We start from the raw sequence: 20,171 nt of genomic DNA, 5'->3' as shown, positions 1-20,171 counted from the left end.
CATAACTATCGAGTTGCTGAGGAAGTCCCAAATATAGGGACGAAACGTTCAACGGATAAAGAGATTGTTCATTTAATTTAAACCTGTCCAAAAAATACCATCCCTAAGAATTAAACTTAGTAATAAATTCTTATGTTGAAAATACAACTATGATATTTTTAAATATTAAATTTTAAATAAATGGCATGCTATATAAATTTGTTACTATTATTGTCTTTTTTGTAATTATGATATTTAATGTTGATATTTTTACTCCACCTATGAAATATATCAAACTCTAATCTATGTTTTATCTTTTACAAAAACAAAACTTGGATTTGCTATTTACATAGATAAATTAGAAGCATGTGTGTTCTATTTTAGAAATTAACCGAAACTAATGGTATAATAACTAAAGAAGGGGTAGAATATTATCAGCTGTGGCGTAGCACTGCCGGACTTTCACCCCCTGAGTCTTTATATGAAACGCTCTATCCAAATCCCCCACCCCTTCCACCAAGAACAGTGAACAAATTCTTGCACAAAAGGAATGCATTGCTACCAGAATTACCAAAAAGGCATCTTTCTAAATACCCCGCGCCTTTGCACCCTTCAGACTGTTTTGGATTTGAGATTGTAGATGTTGACGAAGCATCTAATTTAAAGGTAAAATTTAATTTTATAAACTTTTTATTATTACACACACTTTTTTACATATTTTAAAATCTAAATATTTTATACGTTTTGTTTGTTGGTTATTACAATTGAATATATTTTTATTTATATCGTCTCTCTTCACTATTATTAATGCGTATGTTTACACAATTATGATGTTTCTAATCATTATTAAATATTGTTTCTTTTGCAAGTGATATTATACAATTTAACTCATTACACAAATTCACAGACTGCTTCTTATATTGTAAAATAATTCTTTCTAGACAAGAACAGCAGTAACCACAAGTATAGCATTGTTAAGTTCACCAAGAACTCATAGATCATTGACAAGACCAGAAACAGGAGGATCGTCTAATTCATCAGAGTGTCCTCCAACACCAACCCACCGTCCAAAACCTTTACGACCATTACCAATGTGTCAAACGTCAAATATATCATTATCTTCAGAAGAACCGTTACCACCTTGTAAGAAAATTCGAATATGATATTAATCAAATATATTTAATGTATATTGTAAACATTCTAATGCTAATTACATGCAATTGTTTAATTATTCCATATTCTTATTTAAGCATGGGAAGCACGAATAGATAGTCATGGTAGAGTATTCTATATAGATCATATTAATCATACTACAACATGGCAAAGACCTACATTAGCTACTCGTAATACGGGTTGTGATCTTCGAAGACAACAACTTGATAGGCGTTATCAGAGTGTTAGACGTACTATTTCTCGGCCTGATAACATTGATCGTGAGCCTTGTAATCCCAGTACAAATGGAAATCATAGCGAAAATATCGAAAGACAAAATGACAGATCTACTGAGAGAACAGATTCTGAGAATTTTGATATTACAACAATACCACCGGTGCTATTTTTAACAAGACCTGATTTTTTCAATGTCCTTCATACTAATGTCGAAGCTATGGAATTATACAACCGTAATCCAAGTTTAAAGCATATGATTAGTAGAATTAGAAGAGATTCCGCTATATTTCCAAGATATGAACATAACAGAGATTTAGTTACTTTAATTAACTTTTTTGCTGATCCAACAAAAGAACTCCCAAGAGGGTACGAATCGAAACTCGACAGAACGGGCAAAGTACGTTAAGTGTATACATATTATTTTTCTTATTTTTTTTAAATTTTGTAACAAATAATTAAAGATTACTTTACGATTTACCATTACAGCAAGAACAGTTAAATTATATCTTTCAAATATCTCAAATATTATATAGATAATATTAATAATATATAAATATAAAGAAATCATTTAATTTCAGAGATTTTTCATTTGTCATGCAAGGAAAGCTACGTCATTTATTGATCCAAGATTACCAACTGAAGCTGCACATCCAAGAATGTTACTGGATGAGGCACCTACACCACCACCCAGACCACAACAATCTGCTATTACGACAACGCCAGATATACCTGTAGCTTACAATGACAAAGTCGTGGCCTTTTTAAGACAACCAAATATAATGGATATTCTAAAGGAAAGGCATTCAGCATTAGGACAAAATATAGCATTACGTGAAAAAGTTAATACCATTAGAGTAGAAGGTACCACAGCTTTACAACGACTGGGACATGATGTACCTTTAGCATTATTGTTAAGGTACCGAGAAACAATATTTCAAATTTGCATTTATTATTCAGAATTTTTTATATTAATACGAATATTATTTTCAGTTTGTTCGAGCAAGAAATTATGTCATACGTACCTGGAAATGTTGGAAGATCCCCAATTGGTAGTCCACATGCATCACCAGGTCTAACAAGAGCTTCGGCCAGAGCACCAGCTCCATATAGAAGAGATTTTGAAGCTAAACTTAGAAACTTTTATAGAAAATTAGAAAGCAAAGGATATGGACAAGGACCAGGAAAACTTAAGTAAATTATTTAAGTTTATTTTAGAAAATAATATTTTAATAATGTATTATAATTAATTTTTGTTTGTTTAGGTTGCATATTAGGAGAGAACATTTGCTGGAAGATGCTTTTACACGTATAATGGCTGCTACTAAGAAAGATTTGCAAAAGGGCAAATTAGTTGTTATTTTCGATCACGAAGAAGGTTTGGATTATGGCGGTCCATCTCGTGAATTTTTCTTTCATCTATCACGTGAACTTTTTAATCCTTATTACGGATTATTCGAATATTCGGCGAACGATACATACACCGTTCAAGTATCTCCTATGTCAGCATTTGTTGATAACTATCACGATTGGTTTAGATTTTCAGGTAGAGTTTTAGGTTTGGCATTAGTTCATCAATATTTATTGGATGCGTTTTTTACAAGGCCGTTTTACAAGGCACTTTTGAGAATACCAGCTAGCCTAAGCGATTTAGAAAGTTTGGATCAAGAGTTCCATCAAAGTTTAATGTGGATTAAAGAAAGGGATATAAGCATAGAACCGTTGGAATTAACTTTCTCTGTAACTGAAGAACTTTTGGGTCGTGTAGCTGAACGTGAGTTAAAGCCAGGTGGAAGAAATATCGCTGTTACAGAAAAAAATAAAAAAGAATATCTTGAAAGAGTTGTACGTTGGCGATTAGAACGTGGCGTCGCTGAACAAATAGAATCACTTGTCCGGGGCTTCTACGAAGTGGTAGATCCTCGATTGGTATCGGTCTTTGATGCACGCGAATTAGAATTAGTAATAGCAGGTGCTGCTGAAATTGATCTTAACGATTGGAGAATGCATACGGAATATAGAAGCGGTTATCACGATGCACATCCTGTGGTAGAATGGTTTTGGAGTAGTATAAGCCGTTTCTCGAACGAACAACGACTTCGATTATTACAATTTGTAACTGGAACTTCGAGCATTCCATACGAAGGATTTGCAGCCTTACGTGGATCTACTGGACCAAGAAAATTTTGTATTGAAAAGTGGGGAAGACCAAACAGTTTACCCAGGTATTTTTTTTTTCCTTTTTCTATTATTTCATGATATATATATAAATTAATCTATTATAATATACAAAATAATGGTCAGATTTTATTACAGTTAAAAATATATGTTTCAACGATAAATTTAATTCAATATTTCTTATTTCCAGAGCTCATACTTGCTTTAATCGTTTGGATCTTCCACCATATCCTACACCGGAAATTTTATATGAAAAATTATTATTAGCGGTGGAGGAAACCAATACCTTTGGAATCGAATAAAGCAATGTGATGTAGTTTAAATTTACAAATTATAAACAATAGTCTAATATATTGAATCTTATAGTATAATGAAGATAATTGAAAACTTTTTCAAATCGCAGCTGAAAGCTTCGTTAAAACAACGTGTTTAAATATTCCAAATTTTGTAAGAGAAATTTATTTTCTTTTTTAATTTTGTTTTTCTACGAAAAGCTATCAAATATGTATCAATATGTACATAAGTAGAAGTATAATCTTGTCTCTTTGTGTAGCAAATATTATTAATAGTGCGTGGTAGAAACATTCTCTCTGTTCGTCCATGTTTTCTTTTTTCATACGTCTAGTTATTTCTAATATATTTTCTAATTGAGATATCTATACATTGTATAGTGTAATCTTGAAATGAAGTATAGTTATTAATTAACGGTAAAAATATTGCATTTCTGTTAGATATAATTAATATGATATAATAATAATATAATATAAAAGATGTCGTAAGAAGCATGTATTTCTTTGGCAGCTGATCTTTTTTAAGATTTTTAAAAAACGAACAGTAATGTTACGTATTCGTGGTTATCTATACGAAGTTATGGATGTTTTACGTTTTAAAAGAATACCTTTAATACATGCAAATGTGTATAACGATTAAACTCAAAGCTCCAAAATTGGAAAGTATCCCCACCAAGTGCTATTATCGCTTCTCGCTCTATCGTATTCTAATATTTGATAATATTTCGATAAATGAAAATATTAAAATTCCAATGGTATTAAAATTATATACTTTTCTTCTTTTCATTGAATGATACAGTTCTCCGATGTTATAAGTGCTTTCCAAAGTTTATATTACGAGTTATAATAAAAGTATATAAATTTTAAACAAATTTATGAATAGTTCGCAAAATGATGCCTGATAAAAATAATGAATAATATAACAGCAGTTTTTATCATTTAAACTTTCCTAGAATTTAAGTATATTGAATTTTCTAGTCTGTATTTCATAATATTCTATCAGAAATAGCAATTTTGTGAATCCTATATTTTGCAACATTCCAGATTTACCGGCTTAATTGTAGTATAATTAGAGCGATATATAATATTTAAAAGAAAACTGGATATATATAAGCATGAACTAAGTTAGTATTTACATATTGATTGTGGAATAATTATTTAAAACATGATATATCTTTATTTAGAAAATATGTAGTATAAAATTCGGTTATAATTAAAATAGTGATCTATTGTCAAAAATTCAACATAACACGATTACATGTATAATATTTGATTTTGATAATCAAATAATTTATGCGCAATGATACAATTAATAATATTGCTGTTTGCATCATTATATAAAATCATATAAAAATTAGAATTATGTATACAGGGTGAGGCAATAATTCTGTCCATTTTGAATATCTCTGTTATTTGTAGAGGAGATTTCTAGGTCATCTTCATTTTTTAAAATGAGATAGCCGATGTTAAGACAATTTCACATCAAGATATTAGTAAAAGTAATTTAAGGTCAAATATATATGGTAGTCAAATAAACTTTCTTACATTATAGAAGATGTTCGAAATTATGACGATTTGTGTAAATGCAAAATTATAATCTCGGTATCGCTAAAAGACACATACACGTTTTATTGTCCGTTGATATGTCCTATTGTCATAGTACCATTGACACAAATGGTTTCAATTTCGAATATTTTCTGTAATGTAAGAAAATTTATTTTATTTGCCGCACCCTGTGTATATATATATATATATACCTCTTACAACTTATTTGTTTGAAACTTTTCATCTTGTCTGTATCTCGTTGCATGACTAGCAAAATATTTCTAACATATTATAGAAAGAAAGAAAGAAGAAAAAGAGAAAAAAATATTTCACAATATTTCACAATGTTTCTAATGTGTAAATTATTTATTTAATAGAAATATTATCGAGTTAACATATAAATAATGCATATTAAAACTGTGTTAAGTATTTCATAGAATTACTTACTTGTATTGTTCAGGAAGATGTTAAATGATACAACACTTTCTTTTGTCTGTAAGAAAATAGTTGCATATTTAGCCTGAATTATTAAAACTTACATTAGTAGTTTTTCCGAACTAGTCATGTGTAGTACATAAGTGAAAATTTATCACATTACGCACACTGTATTTACATAATATATATATACATATATATATAGAGAGAGAGAGAAAGAGAAAGAGGGAGAGAGAGAAAGAGATGTTAGTTATAGATATTCATAATATTTCTAATTATTGAATTTCTTCTCAAAAAAGTAGTAGGAAATAAAACTGTACGTGCGCGCTATATCATGTTATTAAAATATATTATTAGTTTACACATTCATTCTTAAAATAATATAATCGTATTGTAAAATACATAAATATATACACTGTAAAACTTATGCCTGTGATTTGATTGATTGATTGATTAATTAATTAATTGATTAATTAATTAATTGATTAATTAATTAATTGATTAATTAATTAATTGATTGATTGATTCTAAAGCATATACAAATTTGGAAATAAATTTGATATCATGTTGAAAAATAATGAAACATTTAAATTTCTTATCAATCTATAATTTGTAGATAATTATTTCAACTGTACAACTTACGCGTAAAAAATATTTTCTTTAGATTACTTAATGATTATTGTGTATTACTTTTTGCATTTTATATCAAATTTTTCTTTTTTTTTTATAAGTATTCGTGTTACGCGCATACCTTTTCCAATATTTTAAGGCGTTTTAACATTTTTTTTTAATGGAACTTAATTTGTTGTTAATAAAAAAGGTGTAGATAACATTGAAAATAATTAAATCTTATGAAATACTTACTTAATAATTACTATAAATACTTATTTATAGGTACTAGAGACTCGATTAATATTAATGATAGAATTTTAATAAGATAAACGAAAGATATCGTACTAGATTAAAACAAATTTTTGTTAAAATTCTTTATTTGTTAATATTGAGATATAATATACATTACCTCTTTCTCATTAGAAAATAAAATTAATTTATTATTCTTATTTTTGTATTAAAAGATCAGATTGTTATTACGACGCAAGTAATGCAATATGTATATTTATTGTCATTCTTTTCATTGTTACTGCATAAGGGATGTTACAAGATATAAGTACTTTATAATTTAGCGTTACAATATATTTTTATATATATATATATATATATATTATAAATTTTGTTATATATACGTCCTTTTTTTTGGTTGCTGTCAATGATATTTCATTGTAATAAGTGAGATAATTTACATTTACATGTTATTCAAATATAAATAGATTAATTAGAGAATACAATTTAAATTATATATACAGCACATTAATACTAATCATTTTGTAATGAAATTCATTAGTAGAAGCACATCATTTATACATATAAAGAACTATATTATACTTTTAGAATAATATGATCATACAATTTTAATATACTATATACACAAATGATCTTTATCCTACAAAGTGTTTGGGTAATAAATATTAGTTAATAATTTATCTTATGTACTTTTTGCAAAATTAATCAGATTATTTATAAAGAAGAAAATAATTTAATTGAATTTACATATTATTTAACGTATTTTTTATAGATCTAGCTAAGTTTGTATTCTATATTAAATTCATTGTATAAATTATATCTAGGATTAGTGTAATGTATGATTAAATAATCATTTTTCTAAGTTAATTATAGGATTATAAAAACTAATTAATAACAATCAATTTATTCGAATAACTTCCTTTATAAATAACTCTTTTCTATTAACGTTCTTGATATTATATTAAGTTACATATGTATAATCTACTAAAATAATTACTGTTATATGCTATTCTCAATTTTACTCAATATGACTGATGACTTCTGTGAAATCATAAAAGAAAAAAGTAAAAAAAGTGCCGACCGACGAACCGTTAATAACAATATCATATAACGGTTGTTGGTTTATATACATATTCGTTTATTTTAACTTAAGATTTCGACTTCTGTAAGAAATATTGCTTTACGTCATTTATATACAATAATATATTATACATAAGGGAGAGGATTTACAAGCAAGCAAGCAAGAACGTATAAAATTCCAAGAAATATGTTTAACCGAGCTGTTTGTTTAGGCACATTTTGAATCATATGAGGACTTCGAAATTGTTTCTCTATTTTGAATGCAGTTGGTAATGTAATAATTGGCAATAGGAACCAAACGGAGTATCTTAATGCAAGTACTACTAGAGTTATGTAAGGAGTAAATAATAAAAATGCGTATAAAACGTGTGAAGCTGTGTATCCTATTAAAATAGCTAACGTTACAATTCCTGCTTTTTTGTCACTTTCTAAATCACGTGTATTATTACTATGTAAAATAGCTTCAGTATTTAATGCAAGTGGTATTGCATAATATATAGTACCTAATTCGACATAGCCTGTTTGAGCCATGAATGCGAATAAAACTGATATAGGACCAAATATTACTAATATAAGTACATCGCCTAATGCAATATATTTTAAACCTATACCACCTGTATAAAGAAATGACGAAGATAAGCCCCCAAAGTATACTAAAGCAAGGTGTTCCATTTTTGCAGGAGATATTGTTGTTAACAAAACAAAACCTATACATCCGACTGCATATAACAGCGCTCCCAACGAAACTAATTCATCTTTAGACAGAAGATGATCTACTAATATTCTGTCGTCACTTTTTCGACTATCCACACCCTTTATATAGTCAAAATAAGTATTTACTACATTACCAGCTCCATGTACAGATATGACTGTACATAATGTTAAAATTAATGATATCCAACTAAAATTTGTTAGACCTATTAAACGGTATGCAAGCGCAGATCCAAGTAACGTTGGCACTAATGAAGCACTTAGAGACCAAGGTCTGAGAGCCAAAAAATATGAGGATAACTTCATCAATGGTGAATTTAATGTTAACGATGATGTAGAGGAAAGGTTGCTTATATTGCTCAACGTAGAACCATCTTCAGATTCCTTTGCAGGAGCTTGAATACCATTGGACATCATGTTTTACATTACACTGTAAATTGAATAAACAAATTTTATTGATATTACATTAAATACTTCTTCAAAAGTATAATTATATATTTTTTTGATAATCAAAGAAATCGTTTTTAATATATTATTAATTAATCATAAAATAATTAATCTATTTAACAACCAAATCAATTTTATATTATCTTTTATTTGTCATTAATATAACCTTATCATTTGTTTTTTTATTATGATTGATAATTTTTAAATATTATAATATCTTAAACCAAATAACATATTGCATATTGAGCATACACACATATACACACATACACATACATATATATATACCTCATTGTGTTTAATATTTAAAGATATATTATTATTAAAATTCAGTTACCTGTTATTCCTCTTTAATAATGTAAAGTAAGGTTAAAATAATTTCCATGGTTTTTTAATAAATCCAGTATCTTTTCAATACATGGTGATCGTTATAATATTCTGATTGATTTAAAAAAAGAAGAAAGACAATTAGTTGGAACCAGTTGTATTTAAATAATATTATTTTTATATATCTTAAGAGAGAATGCTGACGTGTTTTCAATAATTCACACGTGGCGCTCTCTTATACAATGTTTTTTTTTAATTTAAATGTACTTAAAGTTAAATGAAAAAATTTATTTGTAATGTAATTAATACGAAAATTTGTTCATTTAAACTATTAAAAAAATAAATTAATTAACTCTTTCTAATTTAAAATGTTAAACATATGTCATTGTGCAACTACACTAAGTATATGCAATATATACAAAACTACAAATATCTGGATATATTAATTATTAGATATTTCATTGGTTAATAGAAATAACGTTAGTTTATATATATAGCATATATAAATTGGAATAGGGTCTACGAACTTTGAATAAAATGTTATAAAAGAGTTAACGTTCAGAATAAAGATGCAGTTCCCCGTTGTCTTTAAGAAACTGTATGGGAGAAATTCTACATGTGATCAAGTATCCCTTTCCATTAGTATTATCATCCCCTCCGTATGAGAAAGACTTCTTAAAAACTCCATTATTTAAAATAACCATAGCAACCAAAGAAACTATCATCATTGGTTGGCTATTTTTTGCAACTGATATCATCGGCTGACCACTTTTTTTTTAATTGATATCATTGGTTTATTGTTTGCAGTTAAATGAATATTACTGGCTTTCACTTCTACCTCACTAGCATTATATTGTCACGTGAAAATGGTACCTAATTATTGTCACGTGATACGCATTAATCTAAAATATTCTTATTGACTCGCTAACAATTTTTTTTAATTACAATTACAAATACATACATTCAAAAACCTAATTGGTATATTTGAATAAATTTGTTATAATGTTTCCAATAAATGCAATTAAAAAACTAACCTAATTTGTAGAGAAATTCAGGAAGAATATTATTATTGGCCAACCTGATGGGGTATGAGTCGCATGGAATTTTATCATGGCGACTGTTCAGGTAAACTTACGAATTTCAGAATTAATTCAATACATTAGCGATTCGTGTGTTTTGTGATTCATCATTTTAAAGTTAACAAAGTATAGTGCGCGTTAAATTACATTGAAATTTGATGTGATCGGGAGGTGTTTTTGGTGGAAACCTTTAGTGGCTTTCCGTAAAATATAAGCGGATGATGTCAGTTATCGACGCAAAGCCATGCCACGAGGAAGACAATTCAAATTTGACCGAGGACGATTGGAAAATGCCTGTTGCTTTTCAAAAACCTCGACATACAACAACAATCGAGGGGATCAATTGTGTCACCCAAACTTGGCGTATGAAAGAACGGGTTGGTTCTTTTTTTTTATTATCTTTTTTTAAAATTTGAATTACCTTGAGGTTCTTATGAGTACTTTGAACTTTTTACTAAGATAAGATTACTGTAATGTTTATTTATCTTTCAGATGAAAACAGTTAGCGTGGCATTAGTGCTCTGTTTAAATGTTGGCGTGGACCCACCTGATATTGTTAAAACACAACCATGTGCTCGTTTAGAATGTTGGATTGGTAAGTAATCCAATAAGTATTTTACTTACTTACCATCTGTCTTTTTCATTATTGTTACACAGTATAAAGTCAATGTTTTAATTATAACATAAGATTTGAAATTGACATATAAATAGTTACATTTATAATTTTTGCATTACAGATCCATCATCTGTGAGCCCACAGAAAGCTCTTGAAATGATAGGTTCTAATTTACAGAAACAATATGAAAGATGGCAGCCTAGAGCACGTTATAAACAAAGCTTAGATCCTACTGTAGAAGAAGTTAAAAAACTATGTACCTCTTTACGAAGAAATGCTAAAGAAGAAAGGGTTCTTTTTCATTACAATGGACATGGTGTACCTAAACCTACTAGTAATGGTGAAATATGGGTTTTTAATAGGGTTGGTGAACAAATGCTTTTTCAATTATTTTATTACATATCTTTTTGAAAAACGGATTTTCCATCTTCTTTTTACAGACTTACACACAATACATTCCATTGTCAGTGTATGACTTACAAACATGGATGGGAGCACCAAGCATCTACGTATATGATTGTTCTAATGCTGGAATTATCGTCGAATCTTTCCAACAATTCGCTGAACAACATGAAAAAGAATACGAAGTAATAACGTCTTGTTAAATTCACATTTGCTTTATAAATATTATACATTTACTTATATGATATTAATTTATATCTTTCAGATGGAAAAGCAAGCAGTGCAACAAAATTGTGCTACCGGAATTGCTAATTCTACTATCCCGTCTTATAAAAATTGTATTCAATTGGCAGCATGTGCAGCTAATCAGATTTTATCTATGAATCCAGATCTGCCAGCAGACGTGTTTACGTCTTGCCTTACTACACCGATCAAAATTGCTTTACGCTGGTAAGAAAATAAATTTGTTAATATTTTTTTATGATTGTATCTAATATTTTTTCATTTTATTTATTAATGTAATTTTTATGCAGGTTTGTTATGCAAAATACTACGAAATTAATCCCAAAGATATCACTGGATTTAATTGACAAGTAAGATGACCATTTATTTTAATTCAATTTTGATATTACTTATTGGTCAATCCAATAAAATATATATTTGTATATTTTACAGAATTCCAGGTCAATTGACCGATAGAAGAACAATGTTAGGGGAATTAAATTGGATATTTACTGCAATTACAGATACCATAGCATGGAACACATTACCTAGAGGTACATTAAATATTTATACACTTGTATTACTTTCAAATTAATGATAATAATAATGAGTTCTTAATTAAATATATTTATCTCTTTTGCAGATTTATTCCAAAGGTTATTTAGACAAGATTTGTTAGTTGCTAGTTTGTTTAGAAACTTTTTACTTGCTGAAAGAATACTTCGCTCGTATGATTGTACTCCTGTATCTTGTCCAAAGTTACCACCGACATATCAGGTAAAATTCAACATTTTAATTAACTTAAAAACTCTTTAATTAAGTTTGGTATACATGAATATTATCGTTTCTATTTTATTTATAATTTCAGCATCCAATGTGGCAAGCCTGGGATTTGGCACTTGATTTATGTTTAGCACAATTACCACAGATTTTAGAAAACGAAGAACAATTTGTACATTCTCCTTTCTTCGAAGAACAATTAACAGCTTTTCAAGTTTGGCTTACATTGGGTTCGAAAAATCGCAATCCTCCAGAACAACTTCCAATTGTTTTACAGGTGCTTTTGAGTCAAGTACACAGACTTAGAGCATTGGAATTGCTGGGACGTTTCCTTGATCTTGGCCCGTGGGCTGTGAATTTAGCGTTGAGCGTTGGAATATTTCCGTATGTTTTAAAATTACTTCAAAGCAATGCGAAAGAGCTCCGACCTTTGCTCGTGTTTATCTGGGCTAAAATTCTTGCAGTGGATAATGTAAGTTATATTTTAAATTATTTGATCATTCTTACTTTCTTTGTTTTAATTCTTTGTGTTAATGCATAGCCGTTATTTGAATTGTAGACTTGTCAGGCTGATTTAGTACGAGATGATGGTCATAAATATTTTCTATCCGTTCTGCAAGATACTACAATTTTGGTATAAAATTTTAATATAATTTTTATAGTAACACATCTCTGTAAAAAATAAATTTTAATGAATTTATTATCAATTCTATTGTTACATGGATATCTTTAATAAGTAATTATATTTTAGCGGGAGCACAGAACATTAGCAGCATTCGTGTTGGCCTGTATTGTAAATGATTATCGACCTGGACAAATTGCTGCCAATCATGGAAGTCTTGTATCAATTTGTCTTGAACAATTAGGCGATTCTCATCCTTTGTTACGCCAATGGCTTTGCTTATGTCTAGGAAGACTTTGGCATAACTATGATAAAGCAAGATGGTGTGGAGTAAGAGACATCGCTCATGAAAAACTTTTCATATTGCTACACGATCCTGTTCCTGAGGTATAAAGTCTATTTATTTTTTTAATATATATTATAAAAAACAATGAATATTATGATTATTTAATTACGTAGGTACGGGCTGCTAGTGTTTATGCACTGGGAACTTTTATAAACAGCGTTACAACTCGAAGTGAACATGCAAACAATATTGATCAAATCATTGCTATGACACTTATTAATACTATTTCTCATGACATGTGTCCTTTAGTAAGAAAAGTACGTATGTTTTCTTTTTATAATTATTACCCATAATTATTTGTAGTAATTAAATAAGAAAAAAATTATCATAAAATTGAATGAATGTATAGGAATTGGTAGTAGCGCTTCAGTGGATGGTTCTACATTTTGAGAATTCATTTGTGACGCTAGCTTTGGCTGAAGAAAATAGTCGAAAAGATTTAATTGTAGAAACATTATCGCCGTTCAGCGGAATGAGGCGTATTAGTTCAAGAGATCGTTTGAAGATGCTATCTCCTAATAATATGTACACTGTAGACACATCCGATGGGCTTGGCCAAGACCGTATAAAAAGAGTTTCTTCTTCATCATCTATTAGTAGTTTAGGTAAAAATTTTACGTTCTGCGATCATTTTATATAATCAATTGATCTCACTGTAATAGTTACTTATATTGTTTCATTCATATACCAGGAAATAATTGGGAGTTCGTGAGGAAACCTTGCGAGTCACTTGGTAATAATAATTAGGAATTCAATTGTATGTTTTTGATTAAACATTTTTTCTATTATTTATGTATATAATAGATTTTATTTATATTTTGAATTTTAATTATTTTATTTGGTGACAATATATTTTGATATTTGTATATTATCATAATATATATTATAATATATAATATATATTATGATGATATATATTATAATATATATATGCTATTTTTATAGTAATCATATTTTATAATTTTCATTAATTTAGTGCTTTTTTTATTATCATAGGCCATAGTTCTTTGGGAAATTTACCAAGCTTATCTTATGGTAGCGTATACATGAAATTATGGCATGGACTTGGTAATCTTGACAATGATCCTCACCCTGCGGTCGCTTCAATGTCTCAAAAAGTAACCAATCATATTCGCAGACAGGTAATTTATACTAACACGATAAAAAGTAATATCTTTTATTGATATATCAGTAAATTAAAATGAAATTTTTAATTGAAAATTTCAGATTAAGGAGTCGTCTGTGCCTAAAGAAGTAGTAGAGACTAAAATATCCTCGTCATTGTCCCTTCCACCATCTCCGTCAAATCAAACTAGTTATCTAAGGTTAGTGAATATATTTTTATATTTAAGTTTTTATTTGAAAATGTTTGTATTGTTTTTAGTAATAGCAAGGGAGAATCACCGCCAATAGTTAATTCTGGAACAGATTTAATGCGTTCTGCACGAATGTCTTCGCACGGTAATCGTCCAAGGAAACCAGTGCCCATTACAGTAAATATAAATTAGCTTTTTATTTTTTTATACAAAATAGAATATAGAAATGAATCTATTATATTTATAAATTTTCTATTGCAAGATATCAGAAGAAGCAGATGAAATATTTGATATTAAAACACCTTTGACTACTTCGCAATTTGTTGAATGGAGTTGTGCACAATTCGCGCAACCTGTTACTCTAAAAAATGAAATTGAATCCGTAAACGATATGGAAAGTAGAGCACATTATGAACGCGAATGGAGGTAATTTGTGTTATTAAAAATAAAATAGTATTTATAACTATATTTATTTGAATAGTGTGAATTTATGGAATGACTTCTTCAGATATTTACGGAACAAACGACAGAGACGCGATGCAAAAGAAGAACAGTTAAGAGCAATGCAAAATAGAATAGAATCTCAAGTATTCCATGCGAGATGTTCTCAGTCACCAGACGTTCTTACGTTCCATCCGTTTGAATCACATTTGGCTGTAGCATTGAAGGATTACTTTGGGTAATATTAATAGTTCAGTTTAGTCGAGACCAGTTCACTGGTATTTCTATCAAACAGAAATATGTGGTGTATAGAATTACACACGATTTAAAGATATATAAGTCATTGTAAAATCTCTCCAAATCAAAGATGTGAACATTTTTCAAAATACTTTATGATTTACTGTTAAGTAACAAATTAAAAAATATTAACAGTCATAGAATTATTTATAAATATATACTGTTTGTCGAAAGGAAATGAATTACAACTTAATTATTATAATAATCTTTAATATAGTATAGTTATATATATATAATATATTTGTACAGAGTATGGGACTGTCAAAATGGTGCAAAATTAACATATTACGCCAGTCGTGGTAGTAGAATGTCAAGAATTACGACTTTGGAGTTTATCAATGCTCATGATGTTACGTTATTAATGGCTGGTTCTGATGATGGTTCAATCAGAGTGTGGAAGAATTATAGCAGCACATTAGGTCGTGATCCTGTATTGCTTACCGCATGGCAAGCATTGTCAGATATTCAGCCATTAGCAAGGACTTCTTCTGGTAAATAATAGATAATTGTATATATTACAAGTGTAATATATATTTTGAAGTAATATTCAAAATATTTCTATTTAGCAACAGCAGGATTGATTACTAAGTGGGAACAAAAGTCTCTAACTTTAGCCGTGACTGGTGATGTTCGTATCGTCAGATTGTGGGACGCAGAAACAGAGTTGAAAAAGCAAGATATACCAACGGGTGCTGATTGCTGTATTACGTCTGTCGATGTCGATAATACAGGTTTGTAATTTTCTAGGGGTATTCTTATATAAATAAAAATGTTTTTATATAGTATTAGATTGGTCAGTAAATAATGTTCAAAGAGATGATATAATATCGAATAATTTTGATTGAAAATAAAATGTTTTCAATTGTAGGATCTTTAATGGTATTAGGCTGTGGCGATGGATCAGTTCGACTCTTTGATAGAAGATTGGCTCCACTAGAAGCAAGAGTAATGACGTGGAGAGAACATACTGCGTGGGTATTGGGAACACATTTGAGAAAGTCAGATGGTTTTATATCACAATTATTTACTGGCTCTTCTTCTGGAGATATTAGAATTTTTGACATAAGAAAAAATTCTTCTATAAGTTCTGTACAGATAACACAAGGCATTACAGCATTAACTGTTCATGAAAATGCTAATGTTTTTGCTTGGTAAGTAAACTATACGTAATTTTTTTTTTCTTTTTTTTAATATTTCTTTATTTCCAATAAGTCCTCTTGTATATATTGAATTATTTTTCAGTGGCTCAACGAATCACTGCATCAGTGTTTATACTACGCTTGGACAACACCTCAATACGATTAAGTTTCACGAAGGTTTTATGGGTACACGAATTAGTCCTGTAAGTTGTCTTAGTTTTCATCCCTATCGTGTGATTTTAGCAGCGGGATGTGTTGATAGTACTATAACTGCGTACGCATCCGAGTCAAGAAGATGACTGTTAGAGAGAGAATTTCTGTAATATTACTTTTGACAATTTTTCAAATGATATTTCTTGTAATTAACCCCTTCTGCTATTACCACGAATTAGGTGCGTGGTATAAATAGCGAGATAAACATGTTACACTGTTCTCGCATAGTATAAGGAGTTAATTATTATGATATGAAAAGTACAAAAGGAAAAAAGAGGAAAAAGAAAGAAAGAAAGACAGACAGACAGACAAAAAGAAAAAGAGATAGAGTGAGAGAGAAGGAAAATGAAAAATTTTTAAACATAGAATATTTTTTCTATATATATGTTTTGGAATAACAAGTAATAGGAAAGGAGTTAAATACACAACACCATTTTTTCTTCGTTGTTTAGCATAAAATTATTCTGGTTATGTATATTTCTCTCTGGGTCTAATAGTATATATAAATATAAAAAGTATATTTCAATATGTCTTTTGTAGTCATGAATGAAATAGCGGTTAGCACAACCAAAGTCTCTTGATGATAATTACCAAAGAGAATTGTAAAGGGTGCAATTAAGCACCAGTTTTGAAATTGAATTTTTGTGCTCCGTTTAATTAAGAATTTGAAATATGTGTGCGTACGTAGAACATAATGAAAGAGGCTGTGCGAATAAATGTTTGCATACATTTGAAATTAAATATTTAACACAAATTTTGCAATTTGTACAGTAACAAAAAAGTAACTTTAATTGTCGTACATCGTGGAAATGACTTTGAGAAAAAAATAATAAAAGCTGTACTTTATAATATATGAATTTGATGTAATTTAAATTAATTTTTATATTTTTAACGAATGATTGTAAGATGTGACAAATATTATTTCATTTTTATAACTGTGTTTTTTGTCACGACAAGTAAAAAAAAAGAACACATTCGAGGTGACTACGGATATACGATGTGAAACATTTTTGGCTCTAATTTTTCTAGTCGCGAATATGTGTCGCATTTTAAGCCGAGAATGCACAATTATTTTTCTTGTTTAAGATTTATTCCAAATTTATTTATATATTTAAATGTACATCACAATACGCAGATTTATATGCTGAAGAAGAATAAGCAGCAATTTTTTACTATTATTACGGTTACAATGCACGACTACAATACATATGAGAGATATTCTATGATCTAAGAAAATTGTTACGTTATTATTATTATTATTATTATTATTAATATTATTATTATTAATATTATTATTATTATTATTATTATAATATATGATTATCGTCAATGCAATGTAACGTAAATTATTGATACTCGTATAAAGATAAAATGCTTGTGCGTCATATTTGTTAATTAATTAAACTGTATTAATCTAAAAAAAAACGGACATTAGAAAGAAAAAAAGTAGGTGAAAATGTTATAGGAAAAGTATAAAAGAACAAAAAAAGATTGTTTTTGTCGCAGCATTGTTTTCATAAGCATAACGTACGCCCAGGTATAATAAATAAGGAAAAAACTAAAATAATTCGCAGATAAATCTCTAATTACTATATATTACTATTAAATATTGACATCTACAAATGGATGACAAAGTGTTTAGGATTAATGCACGCGAAAAACGTTAAATGAACGATATAAACGAAACTATTAATATGAGTCATTATTTTTAAGTTAAAAATATACTTTAATCGATAAAGTTCTACATGTCTTTCATAAGTAGAACAACCATCAGAAATGTATTCGAATGATTACATTATTTTCAATGTAATTTGATCTTATATATATATATATCCGATCATATATATATATATATAATAATCATTTTCTTCAGTCCTCGAAAATGTCTGTAAAAGTGTAAAAGTAAATAATGCTGACTGTTTAATGTACTTAATCGAAACGATTTGTGATCGGTTGCCCCGATCACATATACAATTATTAAGACACACATACATACAAACACAAACGTAGGCAAAGTTAAACTTTAAAGTCAAGCCTAGAACTATTACTGTCTGTATTATAAATACTATAAACAGTCGACTATCGCTTCTATTAATTAGCAATAATTGTCAGATATATCCTGTACATGGTAATTGTTACAGAGAGGAAGAAAATGGAGGTAAATTCCATGTACTTGCTTCGTTCTGTATTGTCTTTTGTATATAATTGCCTGATAATAAATACACAATAATGTTAAATCAAAATACTATGATAGATATATTTTTTGTTTATTTTAAATATAATTTTCAATGAAATGTTCGTTATATAGATAAATGTGAACATTTTAAGTATGTAAATTTGTCACAGTAATAGTTATAATAATAATAATAATAAATACGATAATATTGGCGATTATGATGATGGTGTGTATGATAACATTATTTGTATTAATATTATTAATACAAATAGAGATGTGCAAGAAATGTTGGATAGTACCTTGTCTTTTTTTACAATGAACAATGAGACTTAAGTATCAGTCTTATCACTTAATTTGACTGTATAGAGTCGGCGTGCTTGCAGTATACGAAGGAAGCTACGACGATAAATCAAAGCATGTTTACCGGAACATATTTAACTTACGTTTTCCTTTAATCTTATCGTCTTTTCCTTCTGAAAAAATCCCTAAAACCTGTCTTATGTATTACAGCATCTGATTTTTTCAGATAAGTATAATATACAGGCCAATGACCCTTCTTTTTATTTATGATCTTTGTACATTTTTTTCGGTATAACACATTAGTATAATTATATTATAGAACTCTCTCTCTCTCTCTCTCTCTTTCTCTCTTTCTCTCTCTCTTGGGACACATTATTTAATGAATTTTAAAAAGAATCGAAAGAAATTTTATTATAAATTGTATTAAATGTTAATTTTAGTTTTTAATTCATTAGAATTTGTAATTGATTTTTATCATGGTGACGTACTAATCTCAAATTGATTAAATGTACAGAATCAGATAATACTTGAAAGGGAATAATTCAATTAATGAGATAGTGGTAAAGCGCATGATAACGTTTTTATTTTAGTTTAATCATCCGTTAATCTTGAAATTATTATCATTTGATGATATAGGTATGAAGGAATTAATAAACGCATATGTTACTAGTAAGTTATCTATGATGTATAGTAAATAATACAATACGTGTAAGTAGATACATACGCGTAATCAATTTTCTTTTCTATTATATAATACTGTCGTTAATAAATGTACTTCAAATTTTGTGCGCGCAATTTCGAAATAAATGTGTGTGTGCGTTTTAAAGAAATTCATTTAAATATAATGCACGCGCACATGCACAAAATATTAGCAAAGTTAAATTTAAAAAAAAGTACGCAAACATTTATTTGATTTATGTATTATTCGAAGTATTTATATTTATTTATATTTGATATAATAAATATTATTTTTTCCGGAAGTT

General features: G+C 28.4%; 3 protein-coding genes across 7 annotated transcripts in view; 2 read left to right on the top strand and 1 right to left on the bottom strand.

Moving 5' to 3' along the window:
- The window catches only part of LOC106792117 (E3 ubiquitin-protein ligase HECW2), an 11,389-nt gene extending 5,140 nt beyond the window's left edge, over window positions 1–6,249 (top strand). Inside the window, exons 3-9 of one of the 2 annotated variants that reach the window (XM_014758280.1) lie at window positions 364–645; window positions 921–1,122; window positions 1,230–1,765; window positions 1,947–2,284; window positions 2,359–2,559; window positions 2,631–3,590; window positions 3,734–6,249. In XM_014758280.1, coding sequence (XP_014613766.1) covers window positions 364–645; window positions 921–1,122; window positions 1,230–1,765; window positions 1,947–2,284; window positions 2,359–2,559; window positions 2,631–3,590; window positions 3,734–3,845 — 2,631 coding nt within the window. In that variant the 3' untranslated portion in view covers window positions 3,846–6,249. The remainder of the gene's footprint in view (window positions 1–363; window positions 646–920; window positions 1,123–1,229; window positions 1,766–1,946; window positions 2,285–2,358; window positions 2,560–2,630; window positions 3,591–3,733) is intronic. The other variant, XM_014758281.1, reaches the window with a different exon arrangement.
- A 1,138-nt stretch (window positions 6,250–7,387) lies between these two features.
- On the bottom strand, window positions 7,388–9,883 carry LOC106792105 (ubiA prenyltransferase domain-containing protein 1 homolog). 3 transcript variants are annotated; one of them, XM_014758256.1, is made up of 3 exons: window positions 9,767–9,883; window positions 9,250–9,350; window positions 7,388–8,895 (listed from the first exon to the last, which is right to left on the bottom strand). In XM_014758256.1, the coding sequence occupies exon 3, from the start codon at window positions 8,880–8,882 to the stop codon at window positions 7,881–7,883; it is 1,002 nt and encodes a 333-aa protein (XP_014613742.1). In that variant the 5' UTR covers window positions 8,883–8,895; window positions 9,250–9,350; window positions 9,767–9,883; the 3' UTR covers window positions 7,388–7,880. The 3 variants fall into 3 exon arrangements, with proteins under 3 accessions (XP_014613742.1, XP_014613741.1, XP_014613743.1); XM_014758255.1 differs by lacking the exon at window positions 9,767–9,883 and having other exon boundaries at window positions 9,250–9,478; XM_014758257.1 differs by lacking the exons at window positions 9,250–9,350; window positions 9,767–9,883 and adding an exon at window positions 9,079–9,165.
- Window positions 9,884–10,218: 335 nt separating this feature from the next.
- On the top strand, window positions 10,219–17,027 carry LOC106792114 (regulatory-associated protein of mTOR). Of its 2 annotated transcripts, XM_014758275.1 has the most exons (24): window positions 10,219–10,364; window positions 10,490–10,695; window positions 10,811–10,913; window positions 11,056–11,297; window positions 11,375–11,521; window positions 11,602–11,786; window positions 11,870–11,929; window positions 12,012–12,112; window positions 12,202–12,335; window positions 12,427–12,810; window positions 12,898–12,972; window positions 13,090–13,347; window positions 13,420–13,563; window positions 13,656–13,911; window positions 13,998–14,039; window positions 14,303–14,448; window positions 14,534–14,631; window positions 14,691–14,799; window positions 14,885–15,048; window positions 15,131–15,301; window positions 15,610–15,851; window positions 15,927–16,091; window positions 16,229–16,511; window positions 16,603–17,027. In XM_014758275.1, the coding sequence occupies exons 2-24, from the start codon at window positions 10,537–10,539 to the stop codon at window positions 16,796–16,798; spliced, it is 3,864 nt and encodes a 1,287-aa protein (XP_014613761.1). In that variant the 5' UTR covers window positions 10,219–10,364; window positions 10,490–10,536; the 3' UTR covers window positions 16,799–17,027. The 2 variants fall into 2 exon arrangements, with proteins under 2 accessions (XP_014613761.1, XP_014613762.1); XM_014758276.1 differs by lacking the exon at window positions 13,998–14,039 and having other exon boundaries at window positions 10,219–10,695.
- The last annotated feature ends 3,144 nt before the right edge of the window (window positions 17,028–20,171 follow it).

This window comes from Polistes canadensis, unplaced genomic scaffold, assembly GCF_001313835.1.
Source record: "Polistes canadensis isolate GaletaPanama2010 unplaced genomic scaffold, ASM131383v1 scaffold_379, whole genome shotgun sequence".
Taxonomy (NCBI): Eukaryota; Metazoa; Arthropoda; class Insecta; order Hymenoptera; family Vespidae; genus Polistes; species Polistes canadensis.
Note: the sequence above shows the minus strand (reverse complement) of the source record. Positions and strands in the feature narration are given on the sequence as shown.

Coding starts and splice junctions, on each gene's coding strand:
- LOC106792105 (XM_014758256.1), bottom strand. CDS start 8,882: ATGATGTCCAATGGTATTCAAGCTCCTGCAAAGGAATCTGAAGATGGT.
- LOC106792114 (XM_014758275.1), top strand. CDS start 10,537: ATGATGTCAGTTATCGACGCAAAGCCATGCCACGAGGAAGACAATTCA. Junction 12,336..12,426: donor AGTTACCACCGACATATCAG/GTAAAATTCAAC, acceptor TTATAATTTCAG/CATCCAATGTGGCAAGCCTG. Junction 16,092..16,228: donor TGTCGATGTCGATAATACAG/GTTTGTAATTTT, acceptor TTTCAATTGTAG/GATCTTTAATGGTATTAGGC.